At 44.7% G+C, this 20,518-nt stretch overlaps 1 protein-coding gene across 7 annotated transcripts in view; it reads right to left on the bottom strand.

Annotated features, from left to right (window-relative positions):
- Positions 1–20,518, bottom strand: part of MTMR1 (myotubularin related protein 1) — a gene marked incomplete at its 5' end in the record, with an annotated part of 71,091 nt that overhangs the window by 17,873 nt on the left and 32,700 nt on the right. For all 7 annotated transcript variants that reach the window (XM_079728172.1, XM_079728173.1, XM_079728176.1 and 4 more), the window contains 6 exons: positions 7,203–7,409; positions 7,873–8,058; positions 17,171–17,359; positions 18,165–18,314; positions 19,326–19,409; positions 19,727–19,828. In XM_079728172.1, the coding sequence (XP_079584298.1) occupies positions 7,203–7,409; positions 7,873–8,058; positions 17,171–17,359; positions 18,165–18,314; positions 19,326–19,409; positions 19,727–19,828 (918 nt within the window). The remainder of the gene's footprint in view (positions 1–7,202; positions 7,410–7,872; positions 8,059–17,170; positions 17,360–18,164; positions 18,315–19,325; positions 19,410–19,726; positions 19,829–20,518) is intronic.

The raw sequence follows: 20,518 nt of genomic DNA, 5'->3' as shown, positions 1-20,518 counted from the left end.
TAGGCAGCCTACCTGAAAAAGAATTCAGAGTAATGATAGTAAAGATGATCCCAAATCTTGGAAATAGAATGGAGAAAATACAAGAAATGTTTAACAAGGACCTAAAAGAACTAAAGAGCAAAGAAACAATGATGAACAACACAATAAATGAAATTAAAAATCCTCTAGAAGGAATCAATAGCAGAATAAATGAGGCAGAAGAACAGATAAGTGACCTGGAAGATAAAATAGTGGAAATCACTACTGCAGAGCAGAATAAAGAAAAAAGAATGAAAAAACTTGAGGACAGTCTCAGACACCTCTAGGACAATATTTAATGTACCAACATTCGAAATATAGGGGTCCCAGAAGAAGAAGAGAAAAAGAAAGGGTCTGAAAAAATATTTGAAGAGATTATAGTTGAAAACTTCCCTAACATGGGCAAGGAAATAGTCAGTCAAGTCCAGGAAGTGCAGAGAGTCCCAAACAGGATAAATCGAAGGAGAAACACTCCAAGACACATATTAATCAAACTATCAAAAATTAAATACAAAGAAAAATTATTAAAAGCAGCAAGGGAAAGGCAACAAATAACATTCAAGGGAATCCCCATAAGGTTAAGAGCTGATCTTTCAGCAGAAACTCTACAAACCAGAAGGGAGTGGCAGGACATATTTAAAGTGATGAAAGGGAAAAACCTGCAACCAAGATTACTCTACCCAGCAAGGATCTCATTCAGATTTGATGGAGAAATTAAAACCTTTACAGACAAGCAAAAGCTAAGAGAATTCAGCACCACCAAACCAGCTTTACAATGAATGCCAAAGGAATTTCTCTAGGCAGGAAACACAAGAGAAGGAAAAGACCTACAATAACAAACCCAAAACAATTAAGGAAATGGTAACAGGAACATACATATTGATAATTACCTTAAATGTAAATGGATTAAATGTTCCCACCAAAAGACATAGACTGGCTGAATGGATACAGAAACAAGACCCATATATATGCTGTCTACAAAAGACCCACTTCAGACCTAGGGACACATACAGACTGAAAGTGAGGGAATGGAAAAAGATATTCCATGCAAATGGAAATCAAAAGAAAGCTGGTGTAGCAATTCCCATATCAGACAAAATAGACTTTAAAATAAAGACTATTAAAAGAGACAAAGAAGGATACTACATAATGATCAAGGGATCGATCCAAGAAGAAGATATTACAATTGTAAATATTTACGCACCCAACGTAGGGGTACCTCAATGCATAAGGCAAATGCTAACAGCCACAAAAGGGGAAATCAACAGTAACACAATAATAGTAGGGGGCTTTAACACCCCACTTTGACCAATGGACAGAACATCCAAAATGAAAACAAATAAGGAAACACAAGCTTTAAATGACACATTAAACAAAATGAACTTAATTGATATTTATAGGACATTCCATCCAAAAAACAACAGAATACACTTTCTTCTCAAGTGCTCATAGAACATTCTCCAGGATAGATCATATCTTGGTACACAAATCAAGCCTTGGTAAATTTAAGAAAACTGAAATTGTATCAAGTATCTTTTCCAACCACAATGCTATGAGACTAGATATCAATTACAGGAAAAAACTGTAAAAAATACAAACACATGGAGACTAAACAATACGCTACTAAATAACCAAGAGATCACTGAAGAAATCAAAGAGGAAATCAAAAAATACCTAGAAACAAATGACAAAGAAAACACGACAACCGAAAACCTATGGGATGCAGCAAAAGCAGTTCTAAGAGGGAAGTTTATAGCTATACAATCCTACCTCAAGAAACAGGAAACATCTCAAATAAACAACCTAACCTTACACCTAAAGCAATTAGAGAAAGAAGAACAAAAAACCCCCAAAGTTAGCAGAAGGAAAGAAGTCATAAAGATCAGATCAGAAATAAATGAAAAAGAAATGAAGGAAATGATAGCAAAGATCAATAAAACTAAAAGCTGGTTCTTTGAGAAGATAAACCAAATTGATAAACCATTAGCCAGCCTCATCAAGAAAAAAAGGGAGAAGACTCAAATCAATAGAATTAGAAATGAAAAAGGAGAAGTAACACCTGACACTGCAGAAATACAAAAGATCATGAGACATCACTACAAGCAACTATATGCCAATAAAATGGACAACCAGGAAGAAATGGACAAATTCTTAGAAAAGCACAACCTTTTGAGACTGAACCAGGAAGAAATAGAAAATATAAACAGACCAATCACAAGCACTGAAATTGAAACTGTGATTAAAAATATTCCAACAAACAAAAGCCTAGGACCAGATGGCTTCACAGGTGAATTCTATGAAACATTTAGAGAGGAGCTAATACTTATCCTTCTCAAACTCTTCCAAAATATAGCAGAGGGAGGAAAACTTCCAAACTCATTCTACGAGGCCACCATCACCTTGATACCAAAACCAGACAAAGATATCACAAAAAAGAAGACTACAGGCCAATATCACTGATGAACATAGATGCAAAAATCCTCAACAAAATACTAGCAAACAAAATCCAACAGCACATTAAAAGGATCATACACCATGATCAACTGGGGTTTATCCCAGGAATTCAAGGATTCTTCAATATACACAAAATCAATATGAAACACTATATTAACAAATTGAAGGAGAAAAACCATATGATCATCTCAATACATGCAGAAAAAGCTTTCAACAAAATTCAACACCCACGTATGATAAAAATTCTCCAGAAAGTAGACACAGAAGAAACTTACCTCAACATAATAAAGGCCATATATGACAAACCCACAGCCAACATCATCCTCAGTGGTGAAAAACTGAAACCATTTCCACTAAGATCAGGAACAAGACAAGGTTGCCCACTCTCAGCACTATTATTCAACATAGTTTTGGAAGTTTTAGCCACAGCAATCAGAGAAGAAAAAGAAATAAATGGAATCAAAATCAGAAAAGAAAAGTAAAACTGTCACTGTTTGCAGATGACATGATACTATACATAGAGAATCCTAAAGATGCTACCAGAAAACTACTAAAGCTAATCAATGAATTTGGTAAAGTAGCAGGATACAAAATTAATGCACAGAAATCTCTTGCATTCCTATACACTAATGATGAAAATCTGAAAGAGAAATTAAGGAAACACTCCCATTTACTACTGCAACAAAAAGAATAAAATACCTAGGAATAAACCTACCTAAGGAGACAAAAGACCTGTATGCAGAAAACTATAAGACACTGATGAAAGAAATTAAAGACGATACAAACAGATGGAGAGATATTCCATGTTCTTGGATTGGAAGAATCAACACTGTGAAAATGACTATACTCCCCAAAGCAATCTACTTTGATTGAGGTTCAATGCACTCCCTATCAAACTACCAATGGTGGGCTTCCCTGGTGGTACAGTCCTTAAGAATATGCCTGCCAATGCAGGGGACACGGGTTTGAGCCCTGGTCTGGGAAGATTCCACATGCCACGGAGCAACTAACCCTGTGCACCACAACTACTGAGCCTGCGTTCTAGAGCCCGTGAGCCAGACCTACTGAAGCCCGTGCATCTAGAGCCCATGCTCTGCAACAAGAGAAGTCACCGCAATGAGAAGCCTACGAACCAAAATGAACAGTACCCCCACTCACCGCAACTAGAGAAAGCCTGTGAGCAGCAATGAAGACCAAATGCAGCCAAATAAAATAAAATAAATTTGTTTTTTTTAAAAAAAACCTACCAACGGCATTTTTCACAGAACTAGAACAAAAAATTTCACAATCTCTATGGAAACACAAAAGACCCTGAATAGCCAAAGCAATCTTGAGAAAGAAAAATGGAGCTGGAGAAATCAGGCTCCCTGACTTCAGACTATACTACAAAGCTACAGTAATCAAGACAGTATGGTACTGGCACAAAAACAGAAATATAGATCAGTGGAACAGGATAGAAAGCCCAGAGATAAACCCACACACATATGGTCACCTTATCTTTGATAAAGGAAGCAAGAATATACAGTGGAGAAAAGACAGCCTCTTCCATAAATGGTGCTGGGAAAACTAGACAGCTACATGCAAAAGAATGAAATTAGAACACTCCCTAACCCCATACACAAAAATAAACTCAAGATGGATTAAAGACCTAAATGTAAGGCCAGACACCATCAAACTCTTAGGGGAAAACACAGGCAGAACACTCTATGACATAAATCACAGGAAGATCCTTTTTGACCCACCTCCTAGAGAAATGGAAATAAAAACAAAAATAAACAAATGGGACCTAATGAAACTTCAAAGCTTTTGCGCAGCAAAGGAAACCATAAACAAGACCAAAAGACAACCCTCAGAATGGGAGAATATATTTGCAAATGAAGCAACTGACAAAGGATTAATCTCCAAACTTTACAAGCAGCTCATGCAGCTCAATATCAAAAAAACAAACAACCCAATCCAAAAATGGGCAGAAGACCTAAACAGACATTTCTCCAAAGAAGATATACAGATTGCCAACAAACACATGAAAGAATGCTCAACATCATTAATCATTAGAGAAATGCAAATCAAAATTACAATGAGACATCATCTCACACCAGTCAGAATGGTCATCATCAAAAAATCTAGAAAAAAAAATGCTGGAGAGGGTGTGGAGAAAAGGGAACCCTCTGGCACTGTTGGTGGGAATGTAAATTGTTACAGTCACTATGGAGAACATTATGGAGGTCATTAAGAAACTAAAAATAGAACTACCATACAATCCAGCAATCCCACTACTGGGCATATACTCTGAGAAAACCATAATTCAAAAAGAGTCATGTACCACAATGTTCATTGCAGCTCTATTTACAATAGCCAGGACATGGAAGCAACCTAAGTGTCCATCGACAGATGAATGGATAAAGAAGATGTGGCACATATATTCAATGGAATATTACTCAGCCATAAAAGGAAGTGAAACTGAGTTATTTATAGTGAGGTGGATGGACATAGAGTCTGTTGTACAGAGTGAAGTAAGTCAGAAAAACAAATACTGTATGCTAACACATATATATGGAATCTAAAAATAGTAATAATGATAATGCTTCTGAAGAACCTCAGGACAGAACAGGAATAAAGACGCAGATGTAGAGAATGGACTTGAGGACACGGGGAGGGGGAAGGGTAAGCTGGGATGAAGTGAGAGGGTGGCATTGACATATATACACTACCAAATGTAAAATAGATAGCTAGTGGGAAGCAGCTGCATAGCACAGGGAGAGCATCTCGGTGCTTTGGTGGGATAGGCAGGGTGAGAGGGAGGGAGACGCAAGAGGGAAGAGATATGGGAACATATGTATATGTATAGCTGATTCACTTTGTTATACAGCAGAAACTAACACACCATTGTAAAGCAATTATACTCCCATAAAGGTGTTAAAAAAAAAAAGAAGTTGGGGAGAGAGGGAGGACCAGAAGGTAGAAGGAAATTCAGAAGGTTGTAGCCACCTAGAAGCCAAGGGAAGAAAGTGTTTGCGGAAGAAGGGAGCAATGACCAGTATCAAATGCTCAGGCCAAACAGGAGAAGCAGATTGGCAGCCATTGGTGACTGTGACAAGAGCAGTGGCAGGGCGAAGGTGTGGGGGAGTGAGGAGGAAGCCTGGCTGAAGCGGGTTCAAGAGAGACCAGAAGGAGAGAAACAGTGAGAGCCAGAACAGACTAGTTTTGTGCAGATTTGTTGTAGTGGGGAGCAGATGTTCAGGGTGACACCTGGAGGGGGAAGTACAGTCAAGAGGGTTGGGTTTTAGGGTGGGATAAGTAACAGCACGTTTCTATCAATGGAAACAATCAAGGGGAGAGGGGAGATGGAGGCAGGAACCATCCACGAGCCGGATCACGGGACAGGTGGGCAAGGACAGAAATTGGCTTCAGATAGGAGCTCATCCACAGAAACTCGAGGGAAGGAACAGTAGACAGACCGAGCGGGTGAGTGACCACAGGCTTGAAACCCCTGCCTGAAGGTTGGCTGTACCCTCAATAGCTGGGTGACCTTGGCAGATAGCTCATACTCAGTTTCCCCATCTATCCATGGTAGCAGCTGCCTCACAAGATCACTAGAAGATTGAAACTGGAGGATACACGTAACTGAGCACCACTGTGTGTCCAGCACTGTTGAAGTCCTAACCCTCAGTACCTCAGAATGTGACTGCACTGGGAGAGAATCACATCCTTAAAGGCCCTAAGTTGAAATGAGGCTGTTCCAGTCTGACTCATGTTCTTATAAGAAGAGGAAGTCTGGACACAGAGAGACACCAGGGATGTGTGTGCACAGAGGAAAGGCCACGTGAGGACACAACAAGAAGGCAGCTGCCTGTAAGCCAAGGAGAGAGCCATCAGGAGAAACCAACCCTGCCAGAACCTTGATCTTGGACTTCCAGCCTCCAGAATGATGAGACAATAAATTTCTGTTTAAGCCACCCAGTCTTATGGTACTTTGTATGGCAAAATCTGGTACACCAATGTTCACAGCAGCATTATTCACAATCACCAACAGATGGAAATAACCCAAGTGTCCACCAACAAGTGAACGGATAAACAAAATGCAGTATATCCACACAATGGAATACCACTCAGCCATGAAAAGGAATTACTGATAAAATCTGATAGGTTCTATAACATGCATAAACCTTGAAAACATTGTGCTTAGTGAAATAAGCCTGTCACAGCAAGACAAATATTGTATGAGTCCACTTATGTCAGTTATCTAGAGTAAGCAAGTTCAGGGAAATGGAAAGCACATTAGTGGTTGTCAGGGGCTGGTGGGAAGAGGGAAATGAGGCATGATTACTTAATGTGTACAAGGTGTCCTTTTGGGAGTGATGAAATGTTTTGGAACTAGACAGAGATGGTGGTTGCACAACACTGAATGCACTAAATGCCATGGAACTATATACTTTAAGATGGTTAATTCTATGTTATATGAATTTTACCTTAATTCTTTACAAAAATAAAGGGATACCTACATAGGAAAAAAAAAAAGATTGCCCTGCCAGGAACATACAATGCTGAGGTCCATGGCATTCTCTTATGGCAATTCAGGTCTCACACAGAGCACGAAGCCATCTCCTGTGTGTGTATGTGTATGTGTGTGTGTGTGTGTGTGTGTGTGTGAGTGTATGTGTAATGTGTGATACGAATATGCATATGATATAGCAAAATAATGAAGTGTGCACCTCACTGTCTCAACTTACCAGTGCAAACCTATGTCCAAAGCTTATCCACTCCTTTTCTATGAGAGCCTCGAATCCTTTAATGGTGCGGTAATAACTGTCCAACATCAGCATGGCCAGAGACGTCAGCTGGGATGTTCGGTCCCAACCGTCGCTGCAGTGCACCACCACTGAGGTTTTCCCAGATTCTATTTTATCAGCAATTCTTACTGCCCCAGCAAGAAGCATCTTCAGAAAAGAAGGCACATTAAACCAGGCTACATTTAATTTCTATTAGAGCAAAAAGAATTCTGTGGAGAACACTGGAAGTTCAGGTCAATGAACCAAACAAGAATGCAATCAATTTAAGAATCACTAGGAAACGTTAGTATCTGGAGGGAAAAAAGAGAAACTTACACTAAGAAAAAACTACAGTAGTAAATAGGGTCCTTTATCAAAGGGCCATAAAGTACTTTAAAAACCTGATCTGAGGCAAGCATTATTTCTGTCTGTTATGTCACAAAAGCCCCCCCAGCAAAGACCACAGTTTGGATGCTGCCCATGGAAACTATGAAAGCCCAAGTACGCAGCAAAGATGCACTCACTTGCAATGCTAAGAAACCACCCAGATAGACACAGACAGATAGCTTTATGGCCCAGCTGCAGAGAAATCTTAAGCAGAAAGCACGTAAAGGACGGGCCCTCTCCGTACCCGAATGTACTCCAGCCAGTGTGTCCCGTCCACGTTGGACAGCCACCGCGCCTCGTCGATGGCCGGGTACGCGATCTCCTTCAGTTTTCGCAGCGACTCTCTCATCACGTGAATGTTGTGGATCTCCAGGAAGACGAGTTCTGCGTTTGGGTATGCACTTTCACTTTCATAGCCCCCACCCTTTGCCTGTGAAAACAAAAGATACATGTCAGTTCATCTGAGTTAACTTTTCTGTTCTTTCTAGTGTTAACCAGATAGAGACCATTAACGAAGCGACAAACTCATCTGTTTATAATAAGCCTCCTACATCCTTGTATGAGTTTCCCATGGCTGTTGGAACGGAGTACCACAATCTGAGTGGCTTAAAGTGACAGAAATTTCTCCTCTCTCAGTTCTAGAGGCTGGAAGTCCAAAATCAAGGTACTGGCAGGGCCGTGTTCCCTCACAAGCCTCTTGGGGAGGATCCTTCTTTGCCTCTTCCAGCTTCTGGTGGCCCCAGGTGTTTCTGGTTTATAGATACGTTAATCTCTGCCCCATCTTCACATGGCCTTCTCCTTGTGTCTGTATCTCTTCTTATAAGGACACCAGTCAGACTGGATTAGGACCCATCCTAATTCCATACGATCGTCTTAACTTGATTACATTTGCAAAGACCCTATTTCAAATCAGGGCCACAGTCACAGGTGCCAGGAGTTAGGACTTCAACACATCTTTTTTTCATGGAAACACAGTTCAACCCACAACAATCTTCCATTACCCATCATCAGTTTTAAAAACGATTAACAACTGGATCTTACACAAGGCGAATTGGGTTTTAAAATGTTCTACCATCTATCTGAATAAAAAAGTTGTACTGTGGACTTCCCTGCTGATGCAGTGGTTAAGAATCCGCCTGCCAATGCAGGGGACACGGGTTCGAGCCCTGGTCCAGGAGGATCCCACATGCCGCGGAGCAAGTAAGCCTGTTCGCCACAACTACTGAGCCTGCGCTCTAGAGTCCATGAGCCACAACTACTGAGCCATGTGCCACAGATACTGAAACCCAGGCACCACAACTACTGAAGCACACAACTACTTAGAGCCCGTGCTCTGCAACAAGATCAGCCACCGCAATGAGAAGCCCGCGCACTGCAACAAAGAGTAGCCCCTGCTCACCGCAACTAGAGAAAGCCCGTGTGCTGCAACGAAGACCCAACGCAGCCGAAAATATAAATAAATAAATAAATATTAAAAAAATAAAGTTGTACTACCACAAAACTTCTATATAAAACAATTTGTAAATCCCAGTGAGATTTATTTAAGTAATTTAAGTAAAATAAAGTGCAAATGTAACAAAAAAGGGGGATACGGCTCACCCCTTGGTAATCTCATAACAAAATCTGGTCTACAATTAGCTTATATTTTGCAGAGGTCAACATCCAAAACACATCTGTTATGAGAATATAGAGAAATTGAAACCCTAATACATTGCTGGTAGAAATTTAAATTGTACAGTCTCTGTGGAAAAAAGTCTGATGGTTCCTCAAAAAGTTAAACACGGAACTACCATCTGGTCCAGAAATTCCAATTCCCACACAACTAAAACCAGGTATTCACATGAAAACTTGTACACAACAAATCATAGCAGGAATATCCACAATGGGTATCAGGTGGCAGCAACCCAAATGTCCATCAATGAATGAGGAGATAAACTGTGCTGTGTCCATACAATGGACTGTTTTTCAGCCACACAAAGGCATGGAGTACTGATACATGCTACAACATGGAGGAACCGTAAAAACGTCAGGCCAAGTGAAAGCAGCCAGGCACACAGAACCACACAGTGTATGATTCTATTCGTGTGAAGTGTCCAGAAGAAGGAAATCTACATGGAAAGTAAATTAGTGGTTGACAGGTGTTGGGGACAGGGGTTGAGGAGAGTGGAGGATGGGCGGCGACTGCCAGTGGGCACAGGGTTTCCATCTGGGGCTATGGAAGCGTTCTGGAATGAGACAGTGGTGACTGTCTCACAAGGTTGTGAATAGACTAGAAGGCACTGAACTGTAAACTGTGGACTGGTTTCCGGAGGAGGAACAGGGCACTGGGCTTTGAGGGGTGGAGCTATCTCGGGAGCAGGATGCACAGCTCTGGAGCACAGAAGAGGGGCAGGGCGGCAGCTCTGGGGACGGCGTCCAGGGCTCAGGGACAGCGTGTGTGGTGAGGAGAGCAGTCACGTCCAGAGCCTGCGGAAGGCCGACATTTAGGGAATGCAGAGCAAAAGAGACTGAGGAGAGCAGCCAAAGACTGGAGGATCAAGAGAAAAGGGAAGAGAGTCTTTCAAAAAGGAGAGGGTACCCACTGTGTCAAAAGCTCGTGAGGTCGTGACAAGAAGGTCCTCGGTGGCCTTACCGGGAAGAGTCCAGGTCAAGACGGGCACCGGGGTAGGGGAATGGTGGAGCCAGCTGTGAAGGGACGGGGACAGTGACTCCGGGGAGGGCTTATCTGCACAGCTGGGACAGACTTCACGGGAAGGAGTGGGCACAGGACCAGGGCGGGCTGAGCCGGCAGGGGGTTTGGGAAGGACGCAGCAGGGAGGCCACCCTAGTTTCCGGGGCGTGGAGGTAGGGACGGGGTGGGGGGGCAGTTCCCGTCTGAGGCTGGGTGTGTTCTGTGCAGAAGGGTCGAGGACGAAGGGCGTGGGGCAGGGCCATCCAGGAGAGAAAGAGTTGTAAAGGGCTGACCCAGCCCCTGGAGGGCCCAGGGGAGGCAGGGAGCCCAGCAGGAGCCCAGGGCCTGGGGCCTGAGCCTGGGGTCCTGCTCGGCGGCCTGGGTGTGGGCCTGGGGCGGCCAGGCAGGGAGGCGGGGACAGGGGAGTGTGCCCCAAGCTCGTGCCACAGCCATGCTGGGGGACCGGAGCCCAGCCACCGGGGGCGGAGCAGGGGCCGAGGACCTGCTCGAGCTCAGGAGCCGCAAACACGACTGGCGGGGAAAGAAGATGTCGTCGTCGGGTCTGGAAGCGCCTGTCCTCTGGCCGGTACAGGATGACGTGAGGCGCTCTCACTCAACAGAACACTCTGAACACAAACTGTGGCCAAAGCAGCCTAGAGCTTGGTCCTGCCTGCGTGGCAGGATGATGTTTCCATAAAGGATATCCTCGGTGCCCACTGAAGACAGTGCTGGCCGAGGGGTTAAAGGCACAGGCTTTGGTGGCACGGAGCGTGGGTTCGTCATCCCAGGTCTGCCACTCAAGTAGCTATGGGTCCTCTCCATCTCTCTGCGCCCAGCTTTCTCACCGGAAAGCCTCCAGGGGCTCACCGTGGGGATTAAATACTAACTAAATAAACGATCCTAATGAACGCTAATCCGTGCAAGGCTCGGTGCGCGCCTCCCATACTCGGGCACTGATGTATTATGACCTCCCCCAGCACCTACCTCGAAAAGCCCCGAGCTGGGCAGGGACCCCTGAGGGAGACCTGAGGCTGGGGCAGCATGGAGGGCGGGCGTGCTCAGGGCTGGTGTTAACCAGGAGAATGTAGTTAAAGCCACTTTGTTGCCTGGAAACTGATTACTAAAGCTCCAAACAAGACAAATGACAATCATAAAATGGGGTCATGGGAGAAAAAGAGCATGAGTGCCTACTCCATGCTAGGACAGAGAGCAGGCACCCGGAGGTCTGGACACAGAAGAGGGGGAAGGACAGTGAGAAGGGGCCCCACCTATACCCCAGCAGGAACAGGGGGAGGGGGCTCAGAAAGTTCTGAAAGACTCGAACCTTCTGGCCACACCTCTCTCTATGGGGGCAAAGCAGGGTTCCAGAGGGAAGCCAGCGATGTTTGGACACTGTTCCCCACTGGCCCCCAAGTCCCCAAGGATCAGCTCATAGCAGCAGTGGCGGCAGGGCCATCCTCGACCCTCAGGGAGAAGAAAGCCTAACACCCCTTGGGATGGAGGCAGCTGAAGGATGGACTCAGGGGTTGTGATTTCAAGCCAGCTGCTCAGCGCCTGGTGAAGGCCCACCGGGATGCTGATCCTACGCAGCAGGGAGGATTCCCAGGTGAGAAAAGCAAAGCCTCAGAGAGGGCTGGCAACTCTCAAAGGCCAAAGGCAGCAAGTGTCAGGACAGGTTTCCCATGCCCTCAGACTCGGAAGTCCACACACCTCCCCCCGTTGCAGACTGAGCGTTTGAATCCCCAGAAATTCCCATGTTGAATCCTGAATTCCTGATGGGATGGTGTTAGAATGTGTGGCCTCTGGGAAAGATTAGGTGATGAAGGAGGAGGCCTCACGATGGGATTAGTGCCCTTCTTGGAAGAGACGGCACAGAGCTTGCCCTTTTCTGCTCTGGCAGTGTGAGGACACAGCAAGAACTACAGCCAGGAAGTGGGCTCTCACCATGCACTGAATCTGCTGGTGCCTTGATCTTAGACTTCCAGCTTCCAGAGCTTTGAGAAATAAATATTGCTGTTTATAAGCAACCCAGCCTATGATACTTAGTTACAGCTGTCCAAGCTAAGACACCCCTCCCCCTAGTTCTCTCCTGGACATTCCTCCTCTCCTGGCATCTGGGACCTCTCCCTTCCTCTCTGCGGTCTCCTCCCGACCACCTGGAGCACCCTTTCCTTCACTGAGTTCCTCTCTCACCCTCCACAGACAGCATTTCCGGCGGTCTGGTGCCTGGCCCTGCTCACATGACCTAGGCTCCTTAGGTAACTTCATCCCCTCCCCTCCAAGGCTGCAACCTCCACTCGACCTCCAACTGACCTTTTTCTGAGCTCCAGAGCTTTATCGTCCCCACACAGGCTCCTCAACTACAACAGGTTAAAATGAAATTCCTTGCCTGCATGTTCACTTTCTCAAGAAGAAAGCTGACTTGAAACCCTCCATAATGGAGTCTGGACTTTTGAATTAACATACAATGCCACTCACCCTCAGGTCCTCCATTGAGAGATGACCCCGCCCACCAGCCAGCAGCTCTTTGTTCCAGTCGGGGAGCAGCTACTGTGTGAGGGCCCAGTTCTGGGGATCCAGCTGTGCTCAAGATCCTCCAGTCCCTGCTATCATGTGGCCTATGGTCGAGGGGCAAGACGCACACTGAATGAGGAATCCGCCATGTGCTGAGGGCCACGGAAAGGAAAGAGCAGAGTGCCACGGCACGGGAGACTTCCTCTCATCTGGAGAGACCGCCCTGGGGAAGTGCCATTCGAAGTGCCATCCGAAGGACGGGGTAGTGGTTAGCTACGTGGACTGGGATATGCTTAAGGAGCTGAAAGACACCTATCATAGCTGGGAGGTGGGCCTGGGAGGTGTGGCGAGGCCAAAAGGAAAGAGCCCGCTGCTTGGAGGGCTTCAGAGGCCCTGTTCAGGAATGGGATGTCACTGCCTCAAAGCACTAAGGGTGCACACAGAGCTGGACCTTCAGAAAATCACTCTGGCCATGATGTGGAGACAGGATTGAAGGGAACCTCTACAAAGTACCAGCAAACTGAATCCAGCAGCATATTAAGGAAATTATACATCATGACCAAGTGGGATTTATCCCAGAAACGTAAGGCGGTTATATGAGTTTCCGAGGCCTGCAGTAACAAAGTACCACAAAGCAGGTGACTTAAAACGACAGAGATTGATTCCCTCACAGCTCTGGAGGCTGGAAGTCCAAGATCAAGTTATTGGCAGGGTTAGTTCCTTCCAGAGGCTCTGGTTTCTGGTGGCTGCTGGCAATCCTGGGGGCTGCTTAGCATGTAGCTGCATCACTCCAATCTTGGCCTTCATCATCACATGGCCACTTTCCCTCTGTCTCTGTCTCTACATCACCTTCTTATTAGGACACGAATCATTGGATTTAGGGTCTACCCTAATCCAGTCTGACCTCATCTTAACTAATTACATCTGCAAAGAACCAATTTGCAAATAAGGTCACATTCTGAGGTCCCAGATGTTCATGAATTTGGGGGAGATGCTATTCATTCCATTACAGTAGTCTACATACAAAAATCAGCCAATGTAATACACCACATTACCAGAATGAAGGGGGGAAAAAACACATGATCATCTCAATTGATACAGAAAAGGCCTCTGAAAATCCAATACACTTTCATGATAAAACCATTCAACAAACTAATGGAGGGGAATTTTCTTAACCTGATAAGAGCATGTATGAAAAACCCTCAGCTAATATACCCAGTGGTGAAAGACTGAAAGCTTTCCCCTTAAGATTAGGAACAAAACAAGGATTCCTGCTTTCACCACTTCTATTCAACATGGTCCTAGAGAGTAAGTACCCTGCTGGGTGCTAGATGGGATTCTTCCAGATTCATGAATTGCCTAATAAAGCCAATTAGATCTTCAAAAAAAAAAAAAGCAAAACATGGTACTTGAGGTTCTTGCCAGGGCATTAGGCAAGAAGAAGAAATAAAACACATGCAGACTGGAAAGTAAGAAGCAAAACTCTCTCTACTTGCAGATGACATGATACATATAGAAGAGCTAATGGGAACTTGGACAGATAACTATCCTTGTCTGGTTCCTAGACACATACACCACTATAGTTAACATCATTCTAGACGTGCAGTTTGGTGTCCTGCTCCTGTCTCCTCTGCATGGGATAAAATATAATGCACTGCCCTTGCTCTATTGGATGTTTAGAGATTGCCTCTGTGAATGTAGCTTTTCTCATTTTTTTTCTTTTTTTATTTCCTGGGGACAGTACTACAGTGGTGACAGGAAGTACGCAGAGATGGAGAAAGACTGACAGGGGTCACTGATCCGCCAGGCATGGGGAGCAAGGGGAGCTAATTAAGGGTGACTCCCCATGGTAGGCTGACAAATGCCGCCTTCCCCCCTCCCCACAAAGATATCCACACCAAATCCCCGGCAACTGTGAATGTGACTTTTTTTGGAAAAAAAATAGGACTTTGCAGATGTGATGAAGGTTCTTGAGATGAAGTGAGAATACGCGGTTACCTTGGGTGGCCCTAAATGCCATCCCAATTGCCTCTGGAAGAGAGAGGAGGAGAAGAGCCAGAGATACAATGAGGGGGCGGCCGTGGGAAGACAGGGGCAGGGACTGGAGGGCGGTTGCCATGTGCACAGAGGAGCCACCAGAAGCCCCAAAACACAGGGAATGGATCTCCCCGGAAGCCTTGAGAAGGAGCACAGTGCTGCCAGATCCCCGAACTGTGCGAGAATAAATGTGTGCTGTTTTAAGCCGCCAAGTTTGTGGTCATTGGTTCAGCAACTCAGGAAGCTCACGCGCTGCCCATCTTTCTCCCCACCCTGGTCCTCTCCCAGCTTCCCCGACCCAGTAGCTGACACCACCACTCACTGCCAGGCCAGACCCCGGAGCAGGGTGGGGCTAGCCTCTCAGCATCCTATAGTGATACACCCGGCACTGTGCATTCTCCTCACCCAATTTCAATCCTTACGCAGCCCTCTACATGAGAGACTGTCACCTCCCGTTACAGAAGAGGCTTCTGGAGAGGTTAAGTAACTTGCTCAGAGTTCTATCGAGCACTAAGTGGCAGAGCAGGGAAGAAACCCCACATGTAACTGAACACAAAGCTGAGGGTTCTCACTACCCTGTCTCTTAGGCTGGTCTGGATACACTGAGGTTTTGTTACCTGGGAGACAGCCAAGAGGGGATGCCAACCAGGCGACGGGATGGAAATCCCATCTAGATCTCAGGAGGGATCAGAGCGGGATAGAAACTTGGGTGGCAAACTGAACACATATGGAGTGTTGAGAATCAGGGCACTGGAGGAGATAGCCCAGCGAGATTGGGCAAAGGAGAAAAGAGGACCCCAGACTGGGTTCCAGGCGTGCTGCCATCTGCCAGTTGGGAAGAGGGAGAGGAAGCAGTGAAGGAGGCTGAGCCAGCCAGGGTGCAGAGAGGGAGTGGTCCAGGGCAGAGATGTCATGAGAGTCAAGAGAATGGGGCCGTCCACTCTGGGTCAGTAGCAGAGATGGCAAACTTGACCCGAAAGCTTTCTCTGGGACAGGCACCCACGCAACCTTCACATCCACACCAGGAAGGAGGTGTGCTGCCACTCCCAGTTCAGATGAGGCGATCGTGGTCTAGAGAGATACAGTAACTGCCCACGGTCAGGTACAAACAACCACGCTGCCCCTACGCTCCTGCAGAGCACGCTGGACGCCCCCCGCCCCTCCGCCTCACGGTGGGGGCTGCTTGGCAGTTTGTGCACCTGGCCCATGGCAGGCACGTGCCTCAAGGGCCATGGGCGCAACTGACGGCTTGTTTGCTCTTTGAAGTAGGAGGGAAGGGATCCTCCCGAGAGTGGAACGGGGGACGCAAGACGTTGGCTCTCTGGAGGTTGTGGTCAACGATGGAATCATCAGTGAGCAAAGAAGGGGCACAAGCAGCCAAGAGAAACAAAGACCCCCAAGCACTGCTTAGGGGGACACTGCGGGGGAACCCTCAGACACCCCCCCTCTTGCCATTCTCGTGCATGACATGCTCTGGCACACCGCTGAAGGGGTCCCGTGCTGTCTAGAATGACGTGCCCGTCTCTTCCCGCTGATCATCCAGGGCCAGCTCAAATGTCACCTCTTCTGTGAAGCCTCGCCCAGCGGCACGAGCTCCCCTGGAACACTGAGCTGACACCTCCTACGTGTAGCCTTGTCTGTCCTGGTGTTTCCCCCAGCACCTTGTCCCTAGTACATGCTCACTGCATGTTTATTACCTGAGCGTCAGGTAGGCATGAGATGGTAAGGGCTGTCCCCACCATCCTCATACCTGAAATTCCTTGTGGAGGGGTCAGGACTCTGACTGCCAGAGGCCTGCCTGCAGGACCACACTCTCAGCAAGTCATTTGTGGGAAACAGAAATGACACCGTTCAGAGCCCTTCCCATTGGAAAGAGGGTACTGGAGGCTTGACCACACAGTCTGGGCCTCTTCAGCTGGTGGGGATCAGATGGGAGCTGGGTGCAGATGGCAACTTTGTGTATCTGCCTTGTTTCACATAGCTGACTCCAATCTAACAGAACTTCAGGCAGGTATGAATTAATCAAGTAATCACCATAGTTCACAGGTTAAAGGGACTTCCAAGGGCCTCATGATCCTTTCATTAAAATACTTACTAGATTCTCTAGGCGATCATTCTCTTTCTGGGTCTTTACTTAATTAGTTCAGCAGACAGGATTGTGGAGGGGCAATGAGACGACAGGATTCCCGAGGGCTAGGGACCCAGGAGGCCCAGCTGTGGGCTACACCGCAAGAGTTCGCCTTCACTGGGCTATTTGAATGGCATGATGATTTACAAACAGTACAGAAGAAAAACTTCTGCAGCAGTATCGATAATGTACCTTGTTGGTGCTGGCGACCTTGTTTTGCCGGGCATCAAAGATGATGAGTTTGTGAGCCTGCGCATTAGCATCCATTATCGTTTGCAAGTACTTCTCATCTTCCTTGCAGCGTTTATCATTGGGACCCACAAGTGGCTGGCTGCAACGGGTAATTGTTGCCTGACTTTCTGGATGAATCCAAGACAACACCTAGTGTTCGAAAGCCATAAATATTAGTATGGTCCTAAAATAATACATGCTCTAATAACCAGGTAGTGAAAACAAGTTCTCTTCTCAAGCACAGCTGCTGCTGCATATTTTCCTCAAAGGGGAGGAGTCAGCCTGAGGACAGCGTGATAGTGGCCCTGGGACTCAATGTTTGGGTCAGGCTGAAAGAAGTCTGACTAAATGAGCTCTAAGAATCCCTGTCTACCTTTAAAATTCTATGATTCTAAGAAAACCAGAGACTAAGTCAAACTATGACTGACATCAAGCCCCATTTCTATTTGATTGACTAGTTTTGTTTCCTAATTTAAAAACACCTTTGGATCTCAACAGTGGCATACGTGGCCATATGAGTACAAAGTAAATATACAGTCTCTTAATGAAATCTAAAGCTAAGCCCCCAAACCTCCCATTTTCCTCCAGCAGCCAAGTGACTCAGGGTTATACCAGAACACAAACTCGGGTCTCAAAAACGTTCGCTCCCTGCTTCACTGTGGTGATAGAATCCTGGGTGTACACATATATCCAAACTCATCAGATTGTATCCATTAAACACATAGAGTTTTTTTTATATATCAACAAAGCTGTTTAAAAAACTTCACCCCCTGCTGGCTGCTGTCTACTTTTGCAATGGTGCCCCTTCCAGTATAGGTAGAGCCTTGCACTCAGTATCTAAGAAAGAATGCATTTTCTCGAGGATGATTCACTAATTTTTTTCTGTCTTGCTTTTTTCCATATTAGATCGAATACAGTATACATTTATATCTAAATGACAATGTTTATTACTTACCGGGATTCTGCCTTTTGCTCGAAACGCTGCCACTTTTGAAAGGTCGTCATCTTTTACACTAGTTGGCACGACAATGATGGTGGGGTAGGTGTCACAGAGCTCATAATTACTGTTTACTTTGGATATTTTCCAACTCTCATTTGGCAAGCCCTGCAGGGTGTCAGAGGAAAGTCAGGGGGTGGAGAGGAGCACACTTTTACACTTTCAAAAAGTACTAAGCATGAACCACATCCATTTCTTCTTTTCTTTTCTTTTTTTTTTCAAAAATTTACTTATTTATTAATTTTTTTGGCCATGGCATGTGGGATCTTAGTTCCCCGACCAGGGATCAAACCCGAGCCCCCTGCAGTGGAAGCGCGGAGTCTTAACCACTTGACCGCTAGGGAAGTCCCCATTTCTTATTTTCTACTAAAATCCATTTGTAATTCATTGTTCATTGCTACTTAAAAGTTTAAATATACATTTATTTAATATAACCCATTTCCTACCTAACTCATTAAAAAAAAACCTAATGAAGCATAATTTCCAAACATACTAAAACATGAAAATTGTATACTTGAATCCCAGTTGTATGCAATTCTTGTCACGTTTTCTATAACAAATGAGCATAGTGCTGTTCTTAAAAATACCCATGGAAGTCATTTAGAGAAGCAGAAAGTTCTTAAAAATGTCTAAAATAAGGAATATAAAATAACCATACCAAATATAAGGTGCAGGCAAAGAGTAAATGTCACGAAAATAATGTCTTATTGGAATATCTTCAAACTAACAATGCACTAAAGAGCTTCTAGGTATAGGAATACCTCATCAGACTGATGTAGCCATGCCATATACTTAAAATCTAACTTAAACCATTGGTTTTGATCCTTACTCATCAATTTGCTACCAGAATATCTAATAAAAACCATCTGGCTGGTTTGGTTTGTCAACCCCCGTCCCTGTACTCCACTTGTACTCTGGAAAAAGGAAGAACAAACAGTGCCATAACCAAAGGTTTGGTATGGGGAGAACGGACATCCAGAGCTGAAGAACCCACAAGCTAGGTGAGTTACACCCATGGACAACTTGTTTCAAAAGGTTTTTTTCTCCACTACATTTCTACCCTTTTAGGAAAAAGATGCTCAACCTGTTATTTTCCGATTGATAAGCAACACACTTTACCTGTCTTTTATATTCAGATACTGGATCATAAACTTTCCATCCATTCACTGGAAATTTTTCTTTATAGTTGAATGCAAAGAGTGTCTGGATACAAAACCACAAAATATATATGTCAGCATTTCTTTGCTATGTCATATGCCCACTATTAAAGCTTTTCATTCAGTTATGAGATGAATGTATTAAGATTCCTACTTTAATCTGTAAATTTTGAAGCAACAAATTGGCAGTTTTCTTCATCCTACACAGAACTTACATATTTTAAATATTCTAATATTAGTTACCAAAGAGAGAAAAGAGATAAAGGAAACCTCTGGAAGAAAGAATAGCTAAACATGAAATTTTTAGACCTCCACAAAGGCATTCAGACCCACACATAAAATGATTTATTTTGGTGTACTTACCTGCCCATTGGAAAGAGGAAATGCATGTTTGTTGAGGTTTTCAAATATCCCTAGTTTACTCTGTTCTTCTTGTTTATAAGCAAGTCGCAAGTTCCTCATATCCTGTTAAACAATTAGTTTAATTGAAAAACTCGTTTATTCAACATGTATTGAGTACCTATGAAGTAGACACCATGCTATGAAGAGATAAATAAAATATTTTTATTCATTTCTCATGAAATATAGTCGGCCCTCCTTATCTGCAGGCTCCACATCCACAGATTCAACCAAGCACAGATCGAAAACACAGGGGGAAAATGTTCCAGAAAGTTCCAAAACACAAAACATGAATTAGCAGACTGCCAACAACTACCTACACAGCACTGACATTGTATTAGGTATTATAAATAATCTAGAGATAATTTAAAGTACACAGGAGGATGTGCGTAGGCTCTATACAAATACTAACGCCATTTTATATAAGGGGACTTAAGCGCCCAAGATTTTGGTATTTGCTGGGGGGAGGGGGGTGTCCTGTAACCAATCACCAGTGGATACCGAGGCAATTCGCAAAGCACCTCCAACAAGATAATAAAAGATTAAGTGAGGAAATTGGAACAAAGGGGATGTGTTGGGGGAAAAACCTCATCAGATGGAACCAAGAATAAGGTTAGTACATAAAAGACATGCCATCAAGTCCTGTGCACTTACTTGCTAAAGGCGTGCCATAAAATCAATCAGTTGTGGGCTTTAAGCTGCTAAAAGAGTCAATTACGGAATTCACACCATCCATCAAATAGAAATGCGACAGAG

The sequence above is a fragment of the Hyperoodon ampullatus genome (genome assembly GCF_949752795.1).
Source record: "Hyperoodon ampullatus genome assembly, chromosome: X".
Classification (NCBI taxonomy): Eukaryota; Metazoa; Chordata; class Mammalia; order Artiodactyla; family Ziphiidae; genus Hyperoodon; species Hyperoodon ampullatus.
The sequence above is the reverse complement of the archived record's forward strand: the minus strand, read 5'-3'. Positions and strand labels throughout refer to the sequence as shown.